The sequence below is a fragment of the Lycium barbarum genome, chromosome 10 (genome assembly GCF_019175385.1).
Source record: "Lycium barbarum isolate Lr01 chromosome 10, ASM1917538v2, whole genome shotgun sequence".
Classification (NCBI taxonomy): domain Eukaryota; kingdom Viridiplantae; phylum Streptophyta; class Magnoliopsida; order Solanales; family Solanaceae; genus Lycium; species Lycium barbarum.
In genome coordinates, this window is record NC_083346.1 from 30,616,842 (window position 1) to 30,641,950 (window position 25,109).

Below are 25,109 nucleotides of genomic sequence, written 5' to 3' on the forward strand. Positions count from 1 at the left end.
TTCATGCCGGGGCGCTCGACTACAGAAGCCATTCATATTGTAAGGAGATTGGTGAAGCAGTATAGGGAGCGGAAGAGGGACTTGCACATGGTATTCATTGACCTAGAAAAGGCCTACGACAAAATGCCAAGAGAGGTCCTATGGAGATGCTTGGAGGCTAAAGGTGTACCTGTGGTGTACATTAGAGCAATAAATGACATGTATGATGGAGCTAAAACCAGGGTAACGACGGTAGGAGGAGACTCGGAGCACTTCCCTGTTCTGATGGGGTTGCATCAGGGATTAGCTATTACCCCGTTTCTATTCGCCTTGGTGATGGATAAATTGACGCGACAAATACAAGGTGAGGTGCCTTGGTGTATGTTGTTCGCGGATGACATAGTCCTGATTGACGAGACTCGCAACGGAGTTAACGATAAGCTGGAGGGCTGGAGACAGACGTTGGAGTCTAAAGGATTTAAATTGAGTAGGACCAAGATAGAATACTTGGAGTGCAGGTTCAGTGGCATACCGCGTTAGGCTGACGAAGAAGTGAGGCTTGGTACCCAGGCCATTCAAAAGAAAGGAAGTTTCAAGTATCTTGGGTCTATTATACAGGGAGATGGGGATATCGACGACAATGTTTCACATCGTATTGGTGCAGGGTGGATGAAATGGAGGCTCACCTCCGGAGTGCTGTGTGATAAGAAAGTGTCACCAAAACTTAAAGGCAAGTTCTACAAAGTGGTGGTTAGACCGACTTTATTGTACGGGGCGGAGTGTTGGCCAGTCAAGAAATTTCACGTTCAGAAGATGAAAGTCGCGGAAATGCGAATGCTGCGGTGGATGTGTGGGCACACTAGGAGGGATAGAATTAGGAATGAAGATATCCGAGACAAGGTGGGAGTGGCATCGGTGAAGGACAAGATGCGGGAAGCGAGGCTGAGATGGTTTGGGCATGTGAAGAGGAGAGACACAGATGCTCCAGTGCGGAGGTGTGAGAGGTTGGCTATGGACGGTTTCAGGAGAGGTAAAGGGAGGCCGAAGAAGTATTGGGGAGAGGTGATTAGACAGGATATGGCACAGTTTCAGCTCACCGAGGACATGACCTTAGATAGGAGGTTGTGGTGGACTCCGATTAGGATAGAAGGCTAGGTGGCTTATCCTTTCACCATAGTAGTTGTAGTTTTGCTCATTTGTTTATTGCCATTTGATTTCTGCATTTGATTGCTGCTTATATTTGTTGGGCCGTTGTACTTTGATTTTCTTATTTATCTATAGTAGTTAATGCTCCTTTCTTTCCGGACTGTTCTACCATGACTTTCTCGCTTTTGTTATTCCTTGTTTTCATATTGTTTTCGATATGCTTGGCCCTATCTGACCTTTTGTCTTGTTTTCCTCTCTTGAGCTGAGGGTCTTTCGAAAACAACCGCCCTATCTTTCAAGGTAGGGGTTAGGTCTGCGTACATTCTACCCTCCCCAGACCCCACATGGTGGGATTATACTGGGCTTGTTGTTGTTGTTGTTGTTGGTTATGAGCCACCAAAGTTCCTGCCAATTTGATAGATGATTCTGTCGACTTTCATAGGAATGTCGTCAAACCTGCATTTGCATCTTGCTTTCCAAATATCTCATAGAATGATACTAGGGAGGACTTGTAAGCTCAGATTATGAACAAGATTTCTCCATTTGTTCATCCACTAGTTCAGGATATGAGTTCTCAACATACTATTGGCCTGAATACCAAACATGTTATTGAAGTGCAACCACACTTTTTGACCTGTCATGCTTCCATGGAATAGGTGTTCTTGATCTTATTGATGGTGAATAGAGCAAGAAGAACACAGAGATGGTAAATTAATATCAAATCGTTTCATGTTAAGGTCAACAGGCGCTTTGTTGACCTTGATGAGAAACAATAATATCACTAGTAAGGGCAGGGTAGCCCAGTGACAAAGCACCCCGCGTAGCAGGTTCGGGAAAAGGCGGCAAGGGAGTGTGATGTAGACAGCCTACCCTAATGCAAGCATTGGTGGCTGCTTCCCCGGCTCAAACTTGTGACCTATAGGTCACATGAAGACAACTTTACCGTTGCTCCAGGGCTCCTTTTCACTAGCAAGGAATTCCGGAAATAAAGAACCATGAGAAGTGAAGGAGAAAACAAAACACAACACCTGACTTTTTTAGTTCATATAATGCAAAACCAAACTCTGAGAGTACACCACACATCACAAAAGCAAATTCAAACTTCAGACAATAGGAAATAGTTTTATCATCCAAAAGTTACAACACATACATTCAAGCATCTCCATGCCCAATCAAAGCCAGAAGCATTTTCTTGTAGTCCCCTGAAGTGTCTCCAGCAATTGCATGGTCCAATGTAACACTGTTCCTCCTATGGTACTCTTCTTTGATACGCTCCATGTCAACTTCAGCCCGAGTAGTGACAACTCTAGTAAGATCCCATTCATCTGTGCCCAGCTTCTTGATACCCAATCGAAGAACTTTCTCAAAGTATTTCTCTGGGGTTTTCAAGCACTCTATTGCTGCTCTGAGTAATTTCAGGTACTCATCATCATCATCAGCTTCCAGATCCTACATCGGTGCCAAATAAGAATCAATATGAAGATATTGAAGCAGTGATTCAAAATGGCACTACTAGTTAAGAGCTTCTTTCTCTAGAATAAATGCGAGATCTTGTATAGAATTTCAAAGATGGAATAGCAAACAGATCCCTTTTAAACAATGTGTAAGTAACGAAATTTCAAGTCTTTCTAATGTTTGAGTTTTACCTTGATGATTTCATGGCCATGGTGATCATTGTAGTGGTTGAATGTTGCATTCAGCTGTGCTTTACTCCTAGTAGAAATAATTCGGATGACCTCCTCATCATTGTAAGCCTTGTCAGAGATCTTCTCATGTAGTATATTTGCCTCCTTTCTTGCCAGTGTCATGTTCACTTCTTCTCCCTCGTATCTGTATGCAGTTATAAGAGGAACCAAAAGCTGTTGGGAAATTAGTTTACTACAAAATAACCAGCTCAAGGACGAGAATTGTAAGATTTATTTGTAGACAGACAACGCGATTGTCTAACTTTTTACACTGTTATCTCAGAGACTATTTACAAGGGGGATAGCTGTTACCCCGAGGCTATCCATTCCTCATCACCCTTTATTATTTATATTCACAAAGGTGACAAAAAGGTCTAACCAGCTTATATGGCAGAAAGAATCATCCTTTAGAAGTCACAGTAAGCAAAAAGAAGATTTAATGAGATTGACCAGGCAAAAGGATCTACTGGTCCTAGAACAAATAGTCAAACTAATAACAAATTGACTAGCACTAGAGTAACAATGAACTAAGGGGACGTCTGGTTCGAAGACAAGTTATGCTAGCATTATTTCTTATCGACTGTTTGGTTTATTGTATTAAAATAACATGCATTGCATAATTTCTAAATAGTATTGAATAGGTTGTATAAGTATAAGAATAGTACTGGTATGGTTAATGCATGGTTTACTATGTGTATAAGAATAGTACTGAACATGGTGTATAAGTAATACTGGTATTAGTTGTACTAAACTTAAATTTGCAACCAAACATTGTACTAAATTTGATACCAGCATTATTCTACCTAAAACACCCTACTAAACGAGCCTTAACTGTAGCACTGCAGATCTTATGAAGTACCTTACGGAAATCCCCAGTGGTGTGATAAGCAACATCTTCTTCAAGTGATTTCTTGTATTTAGCATGGTAGGCCTGCCTAGCCTTAAAGAGTTCATCAGAAGACCTGGTACTAGCAATTTCCATGATAACCCAATTGCTAGCAGTCAGACGTTTGGTAGCCTCATTAACCAAGTAGGCGTCGCGCTCAGCGGGACTCAAAGTCCACAGAAGCACTACACGCTGCAATGCCATGTGAATCAAATTATAGACTAGTCAAAGCAATATTTGGCTTAAGTTACGTATGATTAACCAATGTAGATGCCCTCCAGACAAATCTAATAAAGTAAAAATGAAATACACCACAACGATTCATAAAACGGGGTACTTCAAAATTGAGAGTAACCTGAAAATCACTTGACAGTTCAGCATCCAAGTCCTTGAGAAGATCCTCTGAATAAGCAGCAGCATAAGAATCTCGGATTAACTTGCGCTGTGCTGCATTCCTATGTGCCAAAATCTGAATAATAAGTTCCTCATTTGTACCCCATCCTGCAAATATTTAACCATGAGCTTTCTGTGGAAGATAAACTTCATCTTTCCCTTGCAAACCCAAGAAATAAAAACAAGCAGTGTCTGATGAGTTCTTCCAAGATTACTACGCCACTCGGTTACAACCACAAGAAAACATCATCTCTTATAACCAGCCAAACAAATAGTGGTAAATCCTTTTGTCAACAAATTAGTAAGCAATCCAGAAGTTAGATGCCACTAGACACAGAGGCGGTTGTAGACTACTGGTACCGGGAGTTCATCTAAACCCGGTACTTCTGATGTGGAGCACAAATTTATGAGTGAAAATCTACGAAAAATGCAACAAATAGAAGAGATGAGCGCATCACTTTAAAATTACAATGGGTTCAATACTAAAAACCTTAAGGATCGACCACATAAAACTTAAATTCTAGATTCAACTCTGACTAGACAACTATACCAACCATATGTTTGGGGAATGTCTAAAGAGAATCATAAAGAAACATCTGATACATATGGCTAAAGGCAAAGATCATCAATTTCCTCTATGAGTCCAGATTTTGGAATATATAAACAGCTGCATAGCTGTGAAGGACTATATCCTCCTCTGCCTTCAGATCACAAAATCCCACTAAACCAAAAAGTAAAAACAAAAGAGGGAGGGGGGGGGGGGTGTTGCTGGTTAAATCCATAAATATAATCTCATTCAACTAGGAAAACACGAGTTGATTTTTAATAGTTTTTATCTCAGATTTCTTTTCGATTCCAATTTTTTTCAAACAAAAAGTGACTTTTTGAGATAGTAAGTATCGAGTGACCATCAGAAATCAATACAGAAACATACCAAGGAAAAGTAAATGTCAATTACAAAGTCAAAATAGTGCTCAGTCAACAGTGATCACCCCATAAAACAGCAAATGCAATTGGAAAAGACTAGAATTTACATTTTTCATGATCATGTACTAAGATTACGCAATTGGAAAAGACTAGAATTTACATTTTTCATGATCATGTACTAAGATTAAGAATAAAAAAAATCCAACAACATATACCATGAGGGATCTAAAAAAATATTCAAAGTGGGACAACACAAAATGATGAATTAAAAAAAAAAAAACCTTTAAACGCTTTTTTGAGTTGCTCAGCATCCTCATAAGGATCAGGAACTGATGCTGGAATCTTAACACTAGCCATTTTCTTTTATTTTATTTTTTCTAATAAAATGTGGAGAGACTATATGTGTGTGTGTTCTTGAATTGATGATATCTATGAATCAGTCCCTATATGTTACATGTAAAAGTCAATAGTAATAGAAAAGTATTAAACGCGTTGGGTAGGTGGAAAATCGAATGCGATATTAAGAAAAGGACAATTTTTGGTAAGTCATTGAGATCCACGCTAGGACTATGTTTCATTATTTTGTAACGCATCTTGTCGTAACGTTACTTTTATGACTAGACTAGATGATCATAACGCAAGGAAAAAACTTTGTAACCTCCGTGTTTGAATTTTTAACCTAAATAATATATTATTTCAAACAATTAACAAGAATAATACAATATTTTTAAAATTTACAAAAATAGAATAAACATAGTTGTGTGTAACGTTTTAGGTAATATTTTATTAAAAAAATTTAACAAAAAAAGTTAGGGTGAACGGAATAACGAAAACAAAAAATGTAATTGTGAGTAAAGTTTTACAAGTATTTCGTTACTGAGAGTTACGACTCTCTGATTCTATTAATTACACTCTGCTAAAGTAAAACTTGTGGGTCCAAGTAATTTTCATTTCTCTCACTCCTTTTTCATGTGCTTCTTTTCTTATTTTTTTCTCCTATTTCTCTCTCTTTTATTTCTTTCTAACAAACTACACCAAAAATGAACATAATGAAAGAAATTCGCACAATTAAAGTGGAGATTTAAGTTCTATAGAAGTCCCTTACTCGTTTTCCTTTTCCTAGCCACACCTTAATTCTTATTTACTTTTTCAACGGAAAAAATGTTTATTTAATACACATACTTGTGTCACTAAAGTTTATTTAATTAAATTTTATTTTCATTTTTTGAAATATCTATCTCTTTGTAACTAATAATACTTTTACAATCGAAGATGATATTTAAAATTACATTGTAATTATATTATGATAAACAAATATATTTGCATACTTTTTCGAAATATGTAAGGACAACAATGCACTTCGGCCACAAGGAACAAAAAGTCATAGAAAGAGCAGCTCAGATCAATCAAATTTCACAACGGAATAAATTTTACTTATGTTTATTTAAATTGAATGGTCTTCAATTTTATCTTTATCTTAGGAAATTGTGTAGAAACTATAATATGCATTGTAGTATAGGAGATTTCTCACTTTTGTAAGAAAAAATTAAGAAAATAAGCATAGAAGAAATGTGTGAGAGAAATGAAAATCATCTTCGACTCACAAATTGTACTTTAGCCGAGAGTAATTAATAAAATCAGAGAGTCGTAACTCCCAGTAACAAAAGACTTGTAAAACGTTACTCACAGTTACATTTTATATTTTCGTTATTCCGTCTGTCCTAACTTTTTTCCATTAAAATATTTTAATAAAATATTACCTAAAACGTTACTCACAACTACGTTTATTCTATTTTTATAAATTTGAAAAGTATTGTATTATTCTTGTTAATTATTTTAAATAATGTATTATTTTGATCAAAAATTCCTCCGTGTTTTTACTAAATGAGTAAATGCAAGATGCGTGTATAATTAAAGTCCAGCCTCGGTTACTATTTGGCTAGCAAGACGGTTAAGATAAATATTCCATCCGTTTCATTATACCCCTATACTAAACTAGGAGTATATTTTCTTCTCTTTTACTTCTTTATTTTAACATGGCTTATTCGTTTTCGTTATTTTTATTTGCATACTGCTTTGAATTATTTATCCTTATCTAACCTTTTTTGTCAGGCTTTCTCTTGAGCCGAAGGTCTTTCAGAAACAGTCTCTCTATCTCCCAAGGTACAGGTAAAGTCTGCATACACTCTACCCTCCCAAATCCCACGTTGTGGAATTTCACTTGGTATATTGTTGTTGTTGTACTTATTTATTTTAGCAAATCAAGAGAGTTCTACTATTTTTTCTCCATACTACCCTTAGTATTAATAACTACATAGAGTACTAATAATCAATTTAGAGTTCGAAAGCATCATTGATATTTGATAAGGCTAGTTTAGTAAATTATAAAATACACCCCTAATTAAAAAAAAAAATAAGGAGTGTGCCAAGTCAACATGTGTCATGTCAAATGAAATGGGGGGAGTAATTATTCATTTGACCCATTAAATACGCGTCGAATAACATATTACTTAAAAATGAATTAAATATGAGTATTATCCATTAATCAAATTGAAAAATGGATATCCATATTATAAATATTCATTTGTTTGCTTCTTATTTTTCATGAGTTCTTGCTTACTGTGAGTCGTTTATTTTGGCTTTTAGCTTGTGTTCCAATTGACTATTTCTGAAACAATGGAAATATTGATATTTGTCTGTTAGCCCATTTTTATCTGTGTTAAATATGGGTGGTAACTTACACAAATAGCTACCTTTTTATAGGTTCTAACAATTTATAGCTACAAGTTGCAAAATTACAATTCGTAACTGCTTTTATTGTATTTCTGGTCATTTTCGCGTTTTCGAAATACAACGAAATACAAAATCATTGTTGAGTAAAAAACGGCTGTATTTAAGGAAATAAATATCTTCGCGTTTTCGAAATACAAAATCGTTGTTGAGTAAAAAACGGTTGTATTTAAGGAAATAAATATCTTCTATGAGGTTCCATAACATCACTGAAATATACGGAAATTAGATAAAACACAGTGAAATGCACATAATCAATGGCAAAGAAAATTAAATATAAATAGAAATACACAGAAATATATTGAAATACACATAGTCAATGGCAAAAATAACACACTGAAATATATTGAAAATTAAATATATTGTTTGCTAATACACTGAAATATACTGAAACATTTTATCAAACACTTGGTGGGCATAAAGCTCCACAACTCTCATCAATGGTGTTTCTACACCAACCTTCTATTCTCTTGCTCCTAGATGATGCTACAATATCATATTGGTATAATCAATACTATTCTTCATCACTCATAAGATAAACAATACCACATGATCAACAAACATAAGAAGGATTTTCCTCTTCTTTCGGCCCATCCATAGAGATTTAGCAAACGAATTGTTATGAATGTAATCACATGAATCTCCATTAACAGAACTGATAAGCTCCAGGATAACCTTATACCCAAGAATATCATAAACTTGTCGTCGAACCACTTCAGATGGAACAAGCTCTAAAGCTCTCTTTTTGATAAGGACAACAATGTCATTAATCTTTTTGTTTTCAAGTTTACTAGTTGATGCCATTAATTAACTCTTTGTATATGAAGTCATATTGGTTGGAAATTAGTTTTAATTATGATTTGAAAAAATGGAAGAAAAAATGGCACAATTACCATGTATTTAGGGAGAGAGAGTATATTTAGGGAGAGAGATAGTAATGCGGCGTGTATTTAGGGATTATGGGGTAGCACAGTTAATTAAAAAAAGTGGGTAGCTATGAAATGTAAATTTTGAATAATATAGATACTAAATTTAAATATTAAAAAAGGTAGTTACTATTCATAATTAAGTCTTCGGGATAGCTATGGCAAGTAAATTTTCCTTTTTGTTTACTCCATTTTTTATCTGTGCACATACGATCACATTTGACCCGCCCGTTTGCAACTTGTAGTTCCTACTATTAGTCTGTTATACACCTTTTAACCAAATACTAATTTTCGTTCAAGTGTGTTGTACATGCATTCCACGTGTTACACCCCGAAAACTTTCGCGTTACCAAGACTGTAGACGGCTTAGTATGAGCTCAAGGAAGAGTAAAGTTATACAAGGATTAAGGATGAATATTATATTATATAAGTATAATAATAACATATATATAACATTTGGAGACCGTATGGTGTAAATCAATTAATATGTTACTTGATGAATAGCCCTCGTAACCGTAAGTTAAGGTGGGGCCCACATGCCGGGGTTTAATAAAGGACATATGAAAAGTTATATGAATAGTACATGGAAAGTTGAGCAAGTCTTAAGAAGGACCCTTAAGCCAAATATGAGCACAAGCCCTCAAAAGGATGACTTAAGGATACGTTTTCGGACGATCTGACTTAAAGAGGCCAAAGAGCCATTATCATTTTGGAATTTGGAAAAACACCAAAAATGAAAGTTGTAGATAATTGAAATAGCTTTCCAACCATAGGTCGTGGGCCCTCATAAGATATCGGGATCAAATGTTATGAACATTTTAAGACAGACTGTCAAAGGAGAGGAATTTGCTCTGCGCGAACGCGCCCTAAGGTGGCGCGATCGTGCTGAGCAAATTTAAGTCGGTCCAGGCAGACCCTGGACCGTTATAAAAAGGAGCCTACCCCTTATTTCATCAGCCAAAACACCCCAAACTCTCTCCAAAAATCTAGAGAATTCTCTCCAATTCCCAACACCAAATTTTAAGCCTAAACCAGGTATAATTCCCGAATTCCGGTCCAGATAGCGTACAGTTGCGATTACAAAATCGTATAGCAACGCGTTTGGCTCAGTTCAAGGTGGAAAAAAATGGAGATATAGCAATATTATCAGGAGAAAGGTATGAATCTCTTATTATCAATGTTAATCTTGGTTTATTTACGAAGATAAAACTGTTAAATAGCGATATCATAATTTTGTTGGTGGAAATATAGGATAAACACTATATGGGATGTTTATGGGGTATTTTGGTATTGAGAATATTATGGTTGATATTGGTATTGTTGTTGTTGTTGTTGGTTGTTGAATTGAGATTCCGGGCTAAGCATATAAACAGGGGAGATGCTGCCCGATTTTTGGCAGAATATAGAATAGTTTAATTTGAAGTCTTAGCTCAAGTATGCGACAATGCGTGTAACGATAGTGTGAATCCTCTCGAATGTAGATTTACGAGCTTGGACGGATAAGCGTAGCTAATAGGAGGTCGAACAAGTATGTTAAGGCTCGTCCCTTTCTTTCAAAAGGCATAATTCTTATATTATTGTCTTTCTTATATTTTTATGACCTTCTTACATCCCAAGAGTTGAAAGCTCTAGATTATTAAGAGCTTCGTATGAGATAGAGATGAGATGTGTTTTATGATAATAATGATGATGACGACTCTATTTCTAAAGATTCCAAAGTTTACGAATTGATGCTTTATGAGATTTATGATCTTATTCTATGTTTCCCTTGATGTTATTCATTATTGATACTCTCATCTCATAATGCTAGTTCTTTCAAGGTGAGACATGACGATCATGATGTTCCATAATATAATCGGAGGTTACCGACCTTACGTCACTCCGATAAAGTTGCAGTTTTTACTTGAGCTCCTATGCATGCTTCATGTTAGGTATATGATGATGATTACACCGTGCCTAGATAGCCGGGCAGCACCGCTAAGGCGGGAGGCTTATAGATAATGATGATTACACCGTGCCTAGATGGTCGGGTAGCACCGCTAAGGCGGGCGGCTTATTACACCGTGTCTATATGGCACGGGCAGCACCACTAGTGGGCGGCATGAGATGATTACCCCGGACGCGGGCTAATGATGTTATTGATTCAGACATTTTATGTATATATGTGTGATATGTTCTAAAGGTAAAAGTGAGCATGCATGATTCCGCCTCAAGAGGCAAGCAGTTACAGTTATCCTTTCTTCTTATGCTTTCTATACTTCCTTATTATGTTATCATATATGCTTTACATACTTAGTACATTGTTCGTACTGACGTCCATTCTTTTATGGACGCTGTGTTCATGCCCACATGTAGAAAGGGAGACGGTGCAGATCCTTAGGAGTCATACCAGCATACATAGGAGCACTCCACTACCCCGGAGTTACCACTGTTAGTATATTTTTCTTTTGCGTACATATTTGGGCATGGCGGGGTCTTGTCCCGTCCTTATGATCTCAGTACTCTAGTAAAGGCTCGTAGATACTTATGTGTGGGTAATAGATGTTATGAGACTTCTTTAGCCTATACCTTGTATATCATTTTGTAGCCTTATGGGCCTATGTATGCACACATGCTTTGGGAGATATTTGGAGATTGTTTCATGATAAGTCTGGTGTTGAGAATGATGTATGTTCAGGCTGAGTATGATAGACAGCATGATAAGTGGTGCTCGATAGTCAGTTCCGGGTACCCGTTATGGCCCACTAGTTGAGTCTTGACACCACGTCAATCAATAGTAAAATTGTAATTGACGTTAAAATTAGTTCAACTCTCATTCAAATGACAAACTTAATGTTATTAAATATAACAAAGAAATAGTATAGTATGTAATTATAGATAGTTTATTCTATGAGATAATAATATGTTATGTGATTGCATCTCACCTATTATCTCTTTTACCTTTTTAGTTTCTCACCAAGTATTCCACATTCACATATTGAAACCCGACTAATTCAGATTATCGTCGTGTAAGACCCTTTACTTGGGCAAGTGCTCCCCATATAAAAGGTGATCGCCTAGCGAGAAAGGTTGTTTTACTAAGTAAGATAAGGAAAGAAACAAAGGTGTAGCAACTGCGCAAAAGTTGTTGTTGCAAATCGATTGTTACTAACTGCAAAGACTGAATTTGCTTGCAAATCGACTGTTACTAACCACAATTTTCGGATTGGTTTTAATAAAAAATATGAGTTCAAAAGTGCAGGTTTTTAAGAGCAAAAACTGCATATTTTCAAGAAGTAGAAAATCAGTTGCAATTTGCACGATTGGCCTTATTCGGGGGTGGTCTTTAATTTTTGGCCTTCGCCTAAAATATCTCGAGGTTTTGGGTTCGAAATCCTTCTCAGTAAAAAAAATAAATCGCAAGGCAGAGTTTCGTAGCAAAATTAGGCCTATTCGGGCAAAAGTTAGGCCTCAAAAGGCCTAAATTTTGTAAAATTCCAGCAGAGTAAAAAAAAAATCTGGCTTGCAAAATTTCGCAAGACAAACCTTTGCCTTAATGCAGAATTTGCCTTAAAATTCCGCCTTATAAGGCAGACCTTAAGGTAGAATCTTAAGGCAAACTTTTAAGGTAAATCGCGAAGCCTTGCCTTGCGATTTTTTTTTATTTACTGAGCAGGGGTTCGAATCCAAAACCTCGAGGTATTTTCGACCACTTTTTAAGCGAAGGACGAAAATTAAAAACCAGTGCCTTTGAACTGCAATCCGTGCAAAAAAATGAAATCAGTTTAAGGTCTCTATTGGATTTTAGTCTCAAAGGTCTAACAATTTGAGTAAGCCTCTAAGAAACAATTTTTATTTTTTTGTTGCGCGAAATGGCCTCCGAAAGAACTGGTATTTAATTTTTGGCCCTCAAATTTGTGGTCTTTAATTTTTATCCTTCGCTAAAAGCCCTTTGGTTTCGGGTTCGAATCCCCGCTCAGTAAAACAAAAAAAAAAATACGCAAGGCATAAGTTGGGATTCGTAAGGCATAAGTTGGATTAAGGCATAAGTTGAGTTTTAAACTCTGCCTTAAAGGCAAAAAAAAAATTACTTTGCTATTAATTTTGCAAACTTCTGCCTTAAGGCCTAATTTTGGGTAAAAGTTTGCCTTAAGACAAACCTCTGCCTTAAGGCATAAGTTGGGGTCCAACTTATGTTTTGCGAATCCCAACTTTGCGATTTTTTTTTTTACTGAGCCTGGGTTCGAATACAAGACCTCGGGGTATAAGCGAAGGTCAAAAATTAAAGATCACCAATTTGAGGGACAAAAATTAAAGACCACCCCCAGCTAAGGAATTTCAGAAGGGCAATTCTGCGAATTGCCCTTCTTTTGGGGTGGTCTTTAAATTTTGCCCCTCAAATTTGAAATCTTTAAATTTTACCCTTCGTCTAAAACCCATGGGTTCCAGGTTCGAACCCCCACACAGTCAAATTTTTTTAAAAAAATCGCAAGGCAGAGTTTAAATTTCGCTATGTCCCCACCGGCATACACTTGTGAAGGAATTACCAAAGTTATGCCGGACCCGACATACTTATGCCTTATGGGCAGACTTGGCATAAGTATGCTGGATTCGGTATAACTTTGGTAATTCCTTCACAAGTTTATGCCGGGTCCGGCATAAAAGTTTGCCCATAAGTATGCCCTCACCGGCATAAACTTGTTAAGGAAAAACCAAAGTTATACCGGACCCGGCATACTTATGCCAAGTCTGCCCATAAGGCATGAGTATGCCGGGTCCGGCATAAATTTGGTAATTCCTTAACAAGTGTATGCCGGGTCTGGCATACACGCGACCCAAATCTTGCCTTGCAATTTTTTTTTTTTTTAATTTATGCTTGAGCGAGGGTTCGAACTCAGAACCTCATGATTTCTGCGTGAACGCTCAGGGTTTCAATGCGAAGGGCAAAAATTAAAAACCAGCAATATGAGGGGCATAATTTAAAGACCATAAATATGAGGGGCAAAATTTAAAGACCACCCAAAAGAAGGGCAATCCGCGCAAAAAAATGATTTCAGAAGCCATTATTTGGGCTCAATCTGCATATTAAGGGCTACCCCGAGTAAGGACAATCGTGCAAATTGCCCGTTCAAAAACAAAATGCAGAATCTTACCTTTTTAATAACAATTTAAAGATACAAATTGATGAGTTCTTCTAGATAATAGGATCATTACAATATTACTAGGGCATGTAGAGTTCCCTATTATATCACTACACGTTTGCACGTGAGAAATATGCTACAGTTTCAACACTGTCAATACATCATTACGAGAGCGTGCAAAATTTTCCCGTCATACTACCGATACTTACAGAGTAAGAAATATGCTTTAGTCTAATACTTTTCTTATAGCTAGATAATAAAAATCAAAAGACCAAAGAATAGGAAAACAACAAACTAAATCGGTAACACCTACGCGTCATAGTTCAAGGACAGTGGATGACCATTGGATTTTCCGTTGCCCATTCTTTATTACTCTATATCTAATTCAGTATGACACATATGCCTTATAGTTTAAGGATTGTGGATGACCATTGAAATTTTTTGTTGCCCCTAGGATTACCATACTATATCATTGTGGCATATAACTCTACAACTTTATGTAGAAAAGCACCAAGACTTTCCACACTATTAATATTGCACTCGACGTATGCAAAGGCAAATGGTTATCCGTTCTACAGCATTAGAATCTCCAACAATTGACATTCCAACTAAGATGACGGAAACATTTGGAGCATGACTGCGTGAGTCTTTAAGAGTGGTTACCACTGTGTAATTGTATTGTTGTAATCAAATGTATCAAATAAGTCAAAGTAAAGGAAAATGAATTTAAATGAGGGAAGCTTGTAATTTTGATCTACACTTTCATCTCCCAACACGTTAACTTTAACCTCTTTGATTCTTTGCCATCTATGGTGAGATAGAAACTCCACATATCCAAAGTTGAGTTGACAAAATTCTGCCAAGATTACTTGAACACCTAAATCTAAGCCTCAACTCTACAATGCGAACATAAGCAATTATTTTGATGTAGTGCTCCGCATGAATAAAGTTAAAATGTATCGTTTAGCCGTCGCAAAAGCTTGTTAATTCTAGTCTCGTTCATATGGCTTTTGATCAGCTTCGAGATTTTTCTCCACACTTCGATTCTAATACTGTATATTACATAAATAAGAGCACTTGTAGCAAATATTATAATCAATACAAAGGTCACCTTCTTTGTAGATCAAGCACTGGCATGGAAGTGAGAGCTATACTCCACTTCCCCTTCCATGACCTCATATAGCGGATATATAAATTTCACCGCCGCGTCTCCAAGATGCTAATCGGGAATCATAGCAATGAAGTTTTTTTTTCAAAGAAAAAAAGGTTGTATTTGTTGGGAGGGTTGGGTGTGAGTAAAATCCCACATTCACGTATAAGACAATTAAAAGTAAATTTCAATATAAGTATTAATCAGTTATCTGATAAAAATAATAATTAATTTTCTATAAGAAACTAAAAATATACTATAATACTAATGTGAAAGAATCTCTATACTGCAGGACCAAAAGTTGATTTATTGAAAGTGGAGACAACAAAAATAAAGGTACCACCGACTTCACTGGGGATCGAACCCAGAATCTCTGGTTTCGTAGACCAGCGCCTTATCCATTGGGCCATGAAGTCTTTATGCAGCTTAGCCGCTTAACGTTTTACTAAACCAATTGTTTAGAAAACTATAAAGGATCGTTTGAATGGGAAACAAATTATCCGGGGCGTGAAATTTTCGGGATTGTAATTCCACCCTCAACGTGATATACAGAGGTTAGTTATTTCAGAATTTTATCCCAGCCAAATATAAACATGAACTTATTTCAAATTTAATTTCGAAACTAATTATCCCTTATCAAACAAGCCCTAAGGTTTGGATGGTTGATGAGTATCTATGTCTAAATAACTACTGATGATGAGATAGTCCCTTCCAACACACTCCTTTTCTACTTTCTCCTAATATTCCACCCACTTTCCTTTCTTTTGTTTCCTCTTTATTATTATGAGAGAAAATTAAAAAAAAAGGGTATATTCTGAAGTCTTTTCTCCATAGATGGTATTGAAAAATATGTCACCATATTAGAGCATCAAAAACCCAAAAAGGGTAGTGGAATTTCTGGCCATAAAGAAGAATAGAATACAACACAAAAAGCTTTAATAAGAGTAATAAAATGGGTAGTGAAAACAAGCAAGAGCAAATTCAAGAAAATCTTGTTGTCCATCATCATCCTTCTTTAAGGAGTAAAGCTGCACACTTTGTATCTGATGTTGCCACTGTTATTTTCAACCCCATTTCTGATAAACCCTTAAAGCCTAGACCACCACCTGTACCTGTAAGTTCTTTTTTTTTGCTCTTCTTTACAAGAAATAATTATTTTTTGAGGTTCTTGAAAATTGGAATTTTATGTGTAGTATTTTGATATTAGTTTCTGTATTATATCAGAAAGTCACCCTTCTTCTTGATTTCAATTCTTTGTTAACAAAGAAAGTGACTTTCTTAGATAATAACTATTAATTGAGTGACCATTTGAGAAATCAACTCGAGTATTTTGATATTAGTTTCTGTTTTGCTATTCTGAATACTGAAATTTGATTCTATGGGGTTTAAATTTTCAGCTTTTTTGGATACCTAATTGGAAATTGATCAGCTATAAGGTTTTAAGTTGACTATTTAGTGTAGTTGTGGTCCACTTAGGTTGTGACTTGTGAGCTACTTCAAATAATTTTTTTTGGGGTTCTTGAAAAGTGGAATTTTATGTGCAGTATTTTGATGTTAGTTTCTGTATTGGCTGTTATTCTTTTGAGCCGAGGGTCTATGGAAACAGCCTTTCTACCCCACAAAGGTAGGTGTAAGAGGTCTGCTTACATCCTACCCTCCGTAGACCGCACGTGTGGGATTACTGAGTATATTGTTGTTGTTATTCTGAATTATAAAATTTGATTCTATGGGGTTTGATTTTCAGCTCTTTTGAATACCCAATTGGAAATTGATCAGCTATAAGGGTTTAGGTTGACTATTGTAGTGTAGCTGTGTTCCACCTAGGCTGTAAGCTACCTTTTCTTTGCTATGTTTGCAATCTGTTTGAAGAATAATTCGGGTTACTAGTTACTATAGTAGTAATTTTCATTTTCACAATTAACTATTCAAGCCGTGGAAGTATCTACTAATGTTTGCATTAGGGTATGCTGTCTACATCACACCCCTCTGGTGCGGCCCTTCCCCGGACCTTACTAATGCGGGATACTTTGTGCACCGGGCTGCCCTTTTTTTTTTAATCTGAGATATCTGTTTAGGAACTCCGTAAAAGATTATCTGCAATGTTTAGCTGAAATTGGTAGTTTCTCAATTTTTGTCTAGTTAGGGCAAGTGAGAAACCACCCTCCCACCCCGAACTCTTGCATATTTTTGTTGGTTTTAGAGGGATTCGTTTCATGTCAAATTCTATCTAGTTTGTCCCCTGTTGATTTTTCCGCAGTAAGGTAATCGTTGCTGCCATGTGACCAGGAGGTCATGGGTTCGAGCCGTGGAAACAACCTCTTGCAGAAATGCAAGGTAAGGCTGCGTACAATAGACCCTTGTGGTCCGGCCCTTCCCCGGACCCCGCGCATAGCGGGAGCTTAGTGCACCGGGCTGCCCTTTAAGGTAATCGTTAGGTCCTCTAGGATTAGAGGAAGTAGAGGTTACTAGGATTGCTGCATCATTATTCATTACACACTTCTTAGTATTTAGATTCATCAAAGAGGTTTTGTGATTCCTTGTTTTCTCCATACTGTGAATTCAACAACATACCCAATATAGTCCCATAAGTGGGGTCTGGGAAGGGTGGGTTACGCAGACCTTACCCCTACCTTTGTCGGGTAGAGAGGCTGTTTCCGATAGACCCTCGGCTCAAGAAATTTGTTTTTCAAACATGGTTAGAGAGGAATGCTAGTGTGAATTTAGTTAATCTAAAATTGTATGCTAATAATTTTCTTATATTTCTTTAGGAAGATGGATCTGATTCTGATGGAAGTAAGCATGAGTTAAATGCAGCGGAAGATGCCAAAGATTTAGTTGATGGTCCTGATACATCTTCTTTCACCGCATTTCTATATTCTCTGTTGTCGACCTCAGGATCTGGGGGTAAGTCTAACACTAATGGCGAATACTATATGCAAGACGATCACACTGAGTCAATACCCGAACTTACAATGAAGGAACCTAGCAGAAAAAAACGTATATTTTCCAGGGGTAAACAGTCCCTCGGCAAAGCTCTTCACCAAGTTGCTAGACTAGGCGGCTTTAGAAATCAGGGTTCCGCCAAGGGAAGCTCTGAAGTGGTTGGTGGAAGTAATTCCAAAGTTTGTGAAGATAATCAGATACCTTCGGAAGATATGAATCAGAAACTTCTGAACAATCTTCCGGAAACTTCTGAGCCTTCAGTTCTCCTCTCTGAGAAGGCACGAATTGCTCTTTATGCTGCACTACCTGTGCTTGTGCAGGACAGGAAGTGGGTCATGTTATACAGGCAGGGTTAAGTTTGAATGCTTTTTGAGCAGCTTTATGCTTATCTTCTCTCCTACTTTCCAATTTGTAGTAGAATTTAACTTCTCATTTCTATTTTGCCAGTACATGGAGGAATGGAGTATCACTCTCAACTTTATATAGGAGAAGCTTACTCTGGTCTGGCATCAGTCTGCTGGTAATCGACTGGAGACTCGTAAAGAATTATGTACCAGGAGTTACACATCGAAGAATAGTTTTTATTTTGAACAATTGTTTGATTTCTTATGGTTTAGATGAATAAGAATAATGTTTATGGTTTAGATGAATAAGAATAATGTTTTGTTTCAGTTGTGTATTTCATGCTTGCTTGTATGTGGAATAGGACCCAGCTGTTTTATTAATATATGGTGAAACACTCCAAAGTCTTGCTATCTTTTTATGCCCTAACTTATTAGTGCTTCTGTTGCCGTCCAAATAATATTTTCAGAAACCAAGTATAGGTCAGCTAGATTATATATCTGTCACTGAAAAGACAACATGTCATTGTTTCATAACTTATTAATGCTTCTCTTGGCTGATAAACTCATAATATGGTAATCCCTTCCTTCTGATATTTCTGGAACTCAAGATTTCTGGGTTAGGCGTTATGGTTTTGGAAAAATAAAAATGATAGTTATGAGCTGGAGAAGTTCGATGTGTGCGGAGGCGGAGCCAGGGTTTCAACTTAATGGGTTCTGGATTTTAGTACAAAGACTTTCAAGTGCTAATAACTGGGTTTTAAATGTAATAGGAGTACATATTTAACGATTTTTTTAACACAAATACACTGTTAGAGCAAAAGCTACTGGGTTCGGCCGACCCTCTTAGCTTCTACCTTCGCCCCTGGTTGTGTGTCATTTTTGAAGTTGCAAAAGCTACTGGGTTCGGCCGACCCTGTAGCTGAGCTTCTACCTGCGCCCCTGGTTGTGTGCCATTTTTGAAGTCAAGGGGCAGTATATTTGTCACTTCAGATTTTTATTTGTAGCTGGTTGTTCTTCTTGCATGTGCTCTATCTGTCTATGCATTATTGAAGTTAAAAGCATTCCTGTCCGTGCTCATTTGCTTTTCCATCACTGTGAATGGTGGACGCAGTCATTAAGGCTTGACATTTCTAGATTGTCTAGTTGTTTTTCTCTCATGTTGTCCAAATCTTATAGGTTGTGGGGGACCGTAACGGTGCTGTATTTGGTGGGCTAGTTGATGCACCTTTAAAGCCAACAACGAAGAGAAGATATCAGGTAATTCTGAGCACAATGCTTAAAACATGTCACCTTTGTCTTTGAATTTCCATTTGTCATCTTGATTTTGATTTTGGTATTTGACAGGGTACAAATAATTCATTTGTCTTCTCAAATGTTTCTGGCCAACCTGTCATATTTCGTCCCACAGGTATCTCTTTGTTCCTTGTACTTCTACCAGACGTTTAAAATTTGGAGAACAAATTTCCGTTCTTTGTTTTTACTTGCTGTCCCTTTCGGATTTATTTAATACATCGAGACAGGAGAATGCTGGTTATCTTTTGTTGTTTATGGAATTGATGATCAAAAAGAGAACTCAAATAGTAGTCGTCTTATAGGAAATCTTGGGTTTGAAACATATTTAATCCATTGGTTACCTAAATTACCGTCATCTTAAGATGCTGAAAATTTTAGCTGGTGATAGTAGTATACCATACAAGCTATCAAATATAGATTTCTTAGTGGGTACCAAAGATGTAATAATCAAGAATTTTACTATTTTCCAGAAACTAGTCATATTATTCTCTCTGAAATCATTATCATCCCAATCCTGCCATGCTTAGAGCTGTTTCTGCTTTTGCTTTTTATGGATATTTTTTTACATCAGCCTTGGAACTGTTTGGAATTCAAATCAATTACTTATGACATTGACACTGGCGCCTATGTAGGTGTCAATCGCTATTTCACTGTCTGCTCCACGGAGTATTTAGCTTTGGGAGGCGGTGGTCATTTTGCCCTCTACTTAGATGGAGACCTGTAAGATTTCTTTCGCCTTTAATTTGATCCTTATTTCATTGCTTTATTTACATATGCCTTTCACTGCTTCCTACTTAGTATAATAATGCTCTCTAGTATGTTTTGTTCGAAGCAGCTTTTTGCCCATCTGTAACCTTGCATCTTCTTGATCCTTTACTAATGAAATTTTATTACTTTACCAAAAAAAATAATAATAATGTCCTCCAGTAAAGGGAGAAAAAAAGAGGAAAATCAAATGCCCAACAGTCCCTTGGGAGTTACCTCTTTCCTCTGTCCAATTTTAGGTTGTCATGTCAAGATTTCAAAAAAAAAAAAAAAAAAAAAAATCTCAACGAACTCAAGTTCAGAACTATAATCCTGATCGTCATGAACGTCGCCTTTTTTATTTAATATATTTACTGGGGAATCAAATCTTTTGATCCCAACTTATTCCCTCTATTGCCATAGTTAAAAAACTGGGGGGAAGCTAATTCTATCTTTTGTGTTAGATATCTTTGACTCGGATATTGTAGCTCCATAAACTTCTACCTGTATGCCCTGTCAACTAAGTTTACAGAATACAGGATGAAGGGATTAATTCTAGTTGACTTTTCCCAGGCTAAAAGGTTCAAGGGATTAATTCTAGTTGACTTTTCCAGGCTAACAGGTTCAAGTGCAACATCAGAAACTTATGGAAATTCTTGTTTGGCACACACTGAGGACTTTGAAGTTAAGGAAGTTGAGGTAAGTCTTGCAACTGTATCTCTATGTGTCTATTTGCACGCGTGCGCATGTTGTATTCTGCCTTGTCTGTGTCTGTATATGTACATGCATGTGTGTGTCAGCCTGTCAGGGCAGTTGCCAGTTTGTATGCACTTAGCTATATGAGAATTTATCTTTAAGAGTGCAAAAAGCATTTATCATGAGAATTTAACTTTTGAGTGCGTTATGCATTTATCATGTGCCATGCAGTTATGGGGCTTCGTATATGCTTCCAAGTACGAAGAGTTGGTTTCCATTTTGAGAACGGAGACACCTGGAATTTGCCGCTGGTAAACACAGGTTTCAGATGCTTGCTTTCCAGTCTAAATGATCGTTTCTGTTCGGTGCCCATGCTTGTGCGCCATGTGGAACACGGGATAGGTTTTGTATATATTTTTTCACATTTTCTGCAACTATGTTAACACTTGTATAGACTTGTTTACTTACATGTACAGCGAACCATTTTGATAAAATGCTCTTTGCTTACGTGAGAGCCAGCTGAATATATCCGTAAAGCTGTTATTCAGAAACTGAAGCTAATGCGCTGTGATGTTGCTGATGGTTCTTTTATTTTTGGGTGAAATTAGGATTTAAATAGACTTGTTTGAGCAGGTGCTTGGTGTTGTCTATTTATATCCCGAAGAGTCGAAGACCTTCTCATTTCATGCCTTGATTTCTGAACTTGAAATCTTTGATAGTTTGATAGTTTGTAGAGACAAAATCACCTCCTGGTGTTGGTTCTAGTTAAACCTGTCAAGCCATATACTGAAATATTGTGTATTAAGGCAACCCCTTGGAGGAATTCCTACTTGAATGTGTAATTGTGGGCTTATGAAGCTAATCAATTTGATATCTTGACCATGATCCTACAGATGAATTAAATGTATTACTAGTACTTAACGTTCATTGCAAATATACTGAAACTAAGGCGTATTATTTAGGCAAATAATTTTATAACACGAGTGGCTTTAAGCTGAAAAGGTATGAATGCCATACAAAGGGAGTTTAAAAGTTTAATGTGGAAGCCACAATCTTGATTTTGTACAAAGTTGTCCAAGCCTGGTTTCCTGCAGAGTTCATATGCATGCATATAAATACCAAAATATGGTTCTATCTCTTTCACATAACGTTCTCGAACTTATTTAAATTTCTCTATTCCAATTTATGTGACACTTTTTACCTTTTAGTCTGTCCAAAGAGAATGTCACATTTTCATTTATTATCAACAACCTTACCTGAAAATTCTCCTTTTAGTCTTAATGAAATGATTTATAGTCGCAAATATGTCTAAGGTTTATTTTAGACAACAAATTTCAAAAGTCTTTGTTTCTTTGTTAAATTTTGTCCAAAATCAAATGGTGCCATATAAATTGGGACGGAGGGAATCAAGGGCGGCTGTGTACCATTAGTGGCCTAAAGCCAAAATATTATAAGATATAATAATATTTTTAAAGAAGTTCATGTATTTTTTTTGAAAGGCCAGAGTCATAAGTGACCCCCTAAACTTGTTCCGATATTCCTTATAGCCACCTAAACTAACGGTTGTTTCAATTTGATACCTAAATCATTTCAAATTTGTACCACATAAGCATTTTTTTAACAATCAGTGAAAAACATGTGTGTGGTTCACTCGCTTATGATGTGACAAAATTGACAAATTAAATTATGACACGTGGCATTTGACCTCAAAATAATTATTAAAAAATATCAACTAATTAAAACAAATAGTTAAAAAAAAAAAAAAGGACTAACCCATCCCCCAACCCAAAAAAACCACCACCACCTTCCGTCGTTCCCCCACCCCCCAGCAGCCATCCCCCCACCCCGCCAACAATTATTCCCCTTTTCTTCTTTCATTTAGGTCCACCAATGCCTTTCCAAGACTCACCCCTCCTTTCTTATCCCTTTCTTTCCCCTCTCCTCAGGATCCCTTTGCACTTTCTTCACCGTCGAATTCGGCGACGGCCACCGCTGGACCACCACTACAATTATGGTCCTTCAATCTTTAAAGTTCTTGTTAAATATAAGTTAATCAATGAAAGGCGAGAATGCACACTTCATAAAAAAAAGAGTGCTAGCAGTGGTGAGTCTCCATTTTTTCCCGTGAATAAGATAGTGATGGTGCTTTTGAGATTTAGAAAAGATAAAGAAAATGGTGATCAAAAGAAACATCTAATTCACAAATTATTTTTATAGAAAGAACCAAAAGAAACATCTAATTCACAAATTATTTTTATAGAAAGAACCAAAAAAAAAAAAAAAAGAATGAAGAAGAGAAGCAGTGGTGGAGAAGACGAAGAGGGGTGAGGGGAGGTGATTGACGGGCTTAAATCGCATGGTACATTTTTTTTTTAAGTCATATGTTAAAAGAGGTAAGCTTTTAACCAAAGAAAAATAAAAAATTAGTATTGAAGAGTAGTTGACACGCCCAAGAAAAGTGTATTTCACTTTTTTTGCCATGTTAGCATAAAGTGCTTATGTGGTACAAATTCAGAATGGTTAGGTATCAAATTAGAACAACCATCAATTTAGATGACCATGAGGAATATCGGGACAAGTGTAGGGGGCGCTTATGACTGTGGCCTTTTCGAAACTCACCCCTTTAACTTTTTTAGATGCAAAGCTCTAAAGTTATCCTTTGAGGATTTATCCATTCAACTATTTCTTTTCATGGACGAATAAAAACAATTGATTAAGAAAAAATGAGTTTAAAACAATATATAAAATCGTCATAAACAAACAAACAAACAAAAAACGAAGAACGAATGTATGGAAAGAAGGAAAAATCAAAATCCAACAGGGTAGATATATGTACTAATAAATAAGAGATAGATGGCAAGGGAAGGAGCGTAAGGGCGTTAAGGCGAAAGACAAGGGTAGGACCCCGAGTTTGGATGTGAAAGGTAGTTCTTTCAGCCGCGGCTCGAAGATGGATTACGCGGAAAGGATGGATAGGATGAGTGAAATGGTGGACAGGTAAATTGCTCGTTCATTTGAATAACCCAAACTTAAAAGAAATAAATTATTTATGATAATTAAAAAAATCATATATTATATAGAATTAAATATCATTTTCAACTCTTTTTAATAATATATAATTTTCTCGTACAATGACATAGGAATGAATTAAATCTTCTTTTATATTATCAAGTTTTTATTTCAATATCTCAAGTTACAATTAATTTCAATTTTTCAGCAAAAGTCTTCTTACAATCACTAGAAAATTACTATACGTATTACAAAGTTACAATTAATATTTAGAAAAGTTAATTATTTCTTTATATAATCATGAACATTAGGAATGTACGTAATTTTTTTTTTCAATTTTTTAAATTTTAGTTAGATGACATTAGAACTGTTTGTATTTTGAACTTTGAATTAAACTACTTAAATCTTAATATCTACCAAAAAGTTTTTGACAACAAGAATAAAGCTACTGTATTGCAACAAATGGCTGGCATTTTATTAATTTGAAAGATCATTTTCCAAGTTATATAATAAGACATGCGATACTGATCTTTTACCTACAAAGCTAATAAACTATAACTACAACTTATATAATAATAATAATAATAATAATAATAATAATAATAATAATAATAATAATAATAATCATAATCTATAAAATAGGAGAGGTACAAATAATGTGATTAAGCCAAGTGGCAAGCTAATAATAAGCCACTTGGCAATTTTAAGACAGTCTTAATATGCTTTGTAATAAACTTTTTGAATTTGAATGAAAGATTAAAAAAAAAAAAAAAAGTGAAATTGAATAAAAATATAAATCTGAAAATTTCAATAACAAAGCTTATCTAAACTTAAATAATGTTGAGCCTATCTAAGCTTAAATTTATCGATTCTAAACTTATCTAAATAATTCCATTTATCAAAACTAACATTAAATGGGTTATTTAATATTTATATTTATCACAGATTTGTTTTGTTTAAAAAATTTAAATTAAATGTTAGAAATTAGTTTGAATTGGAACAAATTGATTAAGAAAATATCTGGAATTTGAATTAATTAAAATAAGATCCCCAATAAGATATGTATAATTCTTATAAA

At 35.9% G+C, this 25,109-nt stretch overlaps 2 protein-coding genes and 1 non-coding gene across 3 annotated transcripts; 1 reads left to right on the plus strand and 2 right to left on the minus strand.

The window, feature by feature from the left end:
- Nucleotides 1–2,142: 2,142 nt before the first annotated feature.
- Nucleotides 2,143–5,456, minus strand: LOC132614411 (annexin D2-like). The gene is made up of 5 exons (XM_060328862.1): nt 5,298–5,456; nt 4,052–4,197; nt 3,670–3,888; nt 2,772–2,984; nt 2,143–2,574 (listed from the first exon to the last, which is right to left on the minus strand). Exons 1-5 carry the CDS (start codon nt 5,371–5,373, stop codon nt 2,278–2,280), a joined length of 951 nt encoding a protein of 316 aa, XP_060184845.1. The 5' UTR covers nt 5,374–5,456; the 3' UTR covers nt 2,143–2,277.
- A 9,889-nt stretch (nt 5,457–15,345) lies between these two features.
- TRNAR-ACG (transfer RNA arginine (anticodon ACG)) lies at nt 15,346–15,418 on the minus strand. The gene has a single exon. It is a non-coding gene; the product is annotated as a tRNA-Arg (tRNA).
- Nucleotides 15,419–15,691: 273 nt separating this feature from the next.
- On the plus strand, nt 15,692–21,573 carry LOC132614112 (uncharacterized). Its single transcript, XM_060328477.1, has 8 exons — nt 15,692–16,116; nt 17,771–18,291; nt 18,393–18,465; nt 19,466–19,546; nt 19,634–19,697; nt 20,215–20,302; nt 20,941–21,025; nt 21,254–21,573. Exons 1-8 carry the CDS (start codon nt 15,955–15,957, stop codon nt 21,335–21,337), a joined length of 1,158 nt encoding a protein of 385 aa, XP_060184460.1. The 5' UTR covers nt 15,692–15,954; the 3' UTR covers nt 21,338–21,573.
- Nucleotides 21,574–25,109: the final 3,536 nt, after the last annotated feature.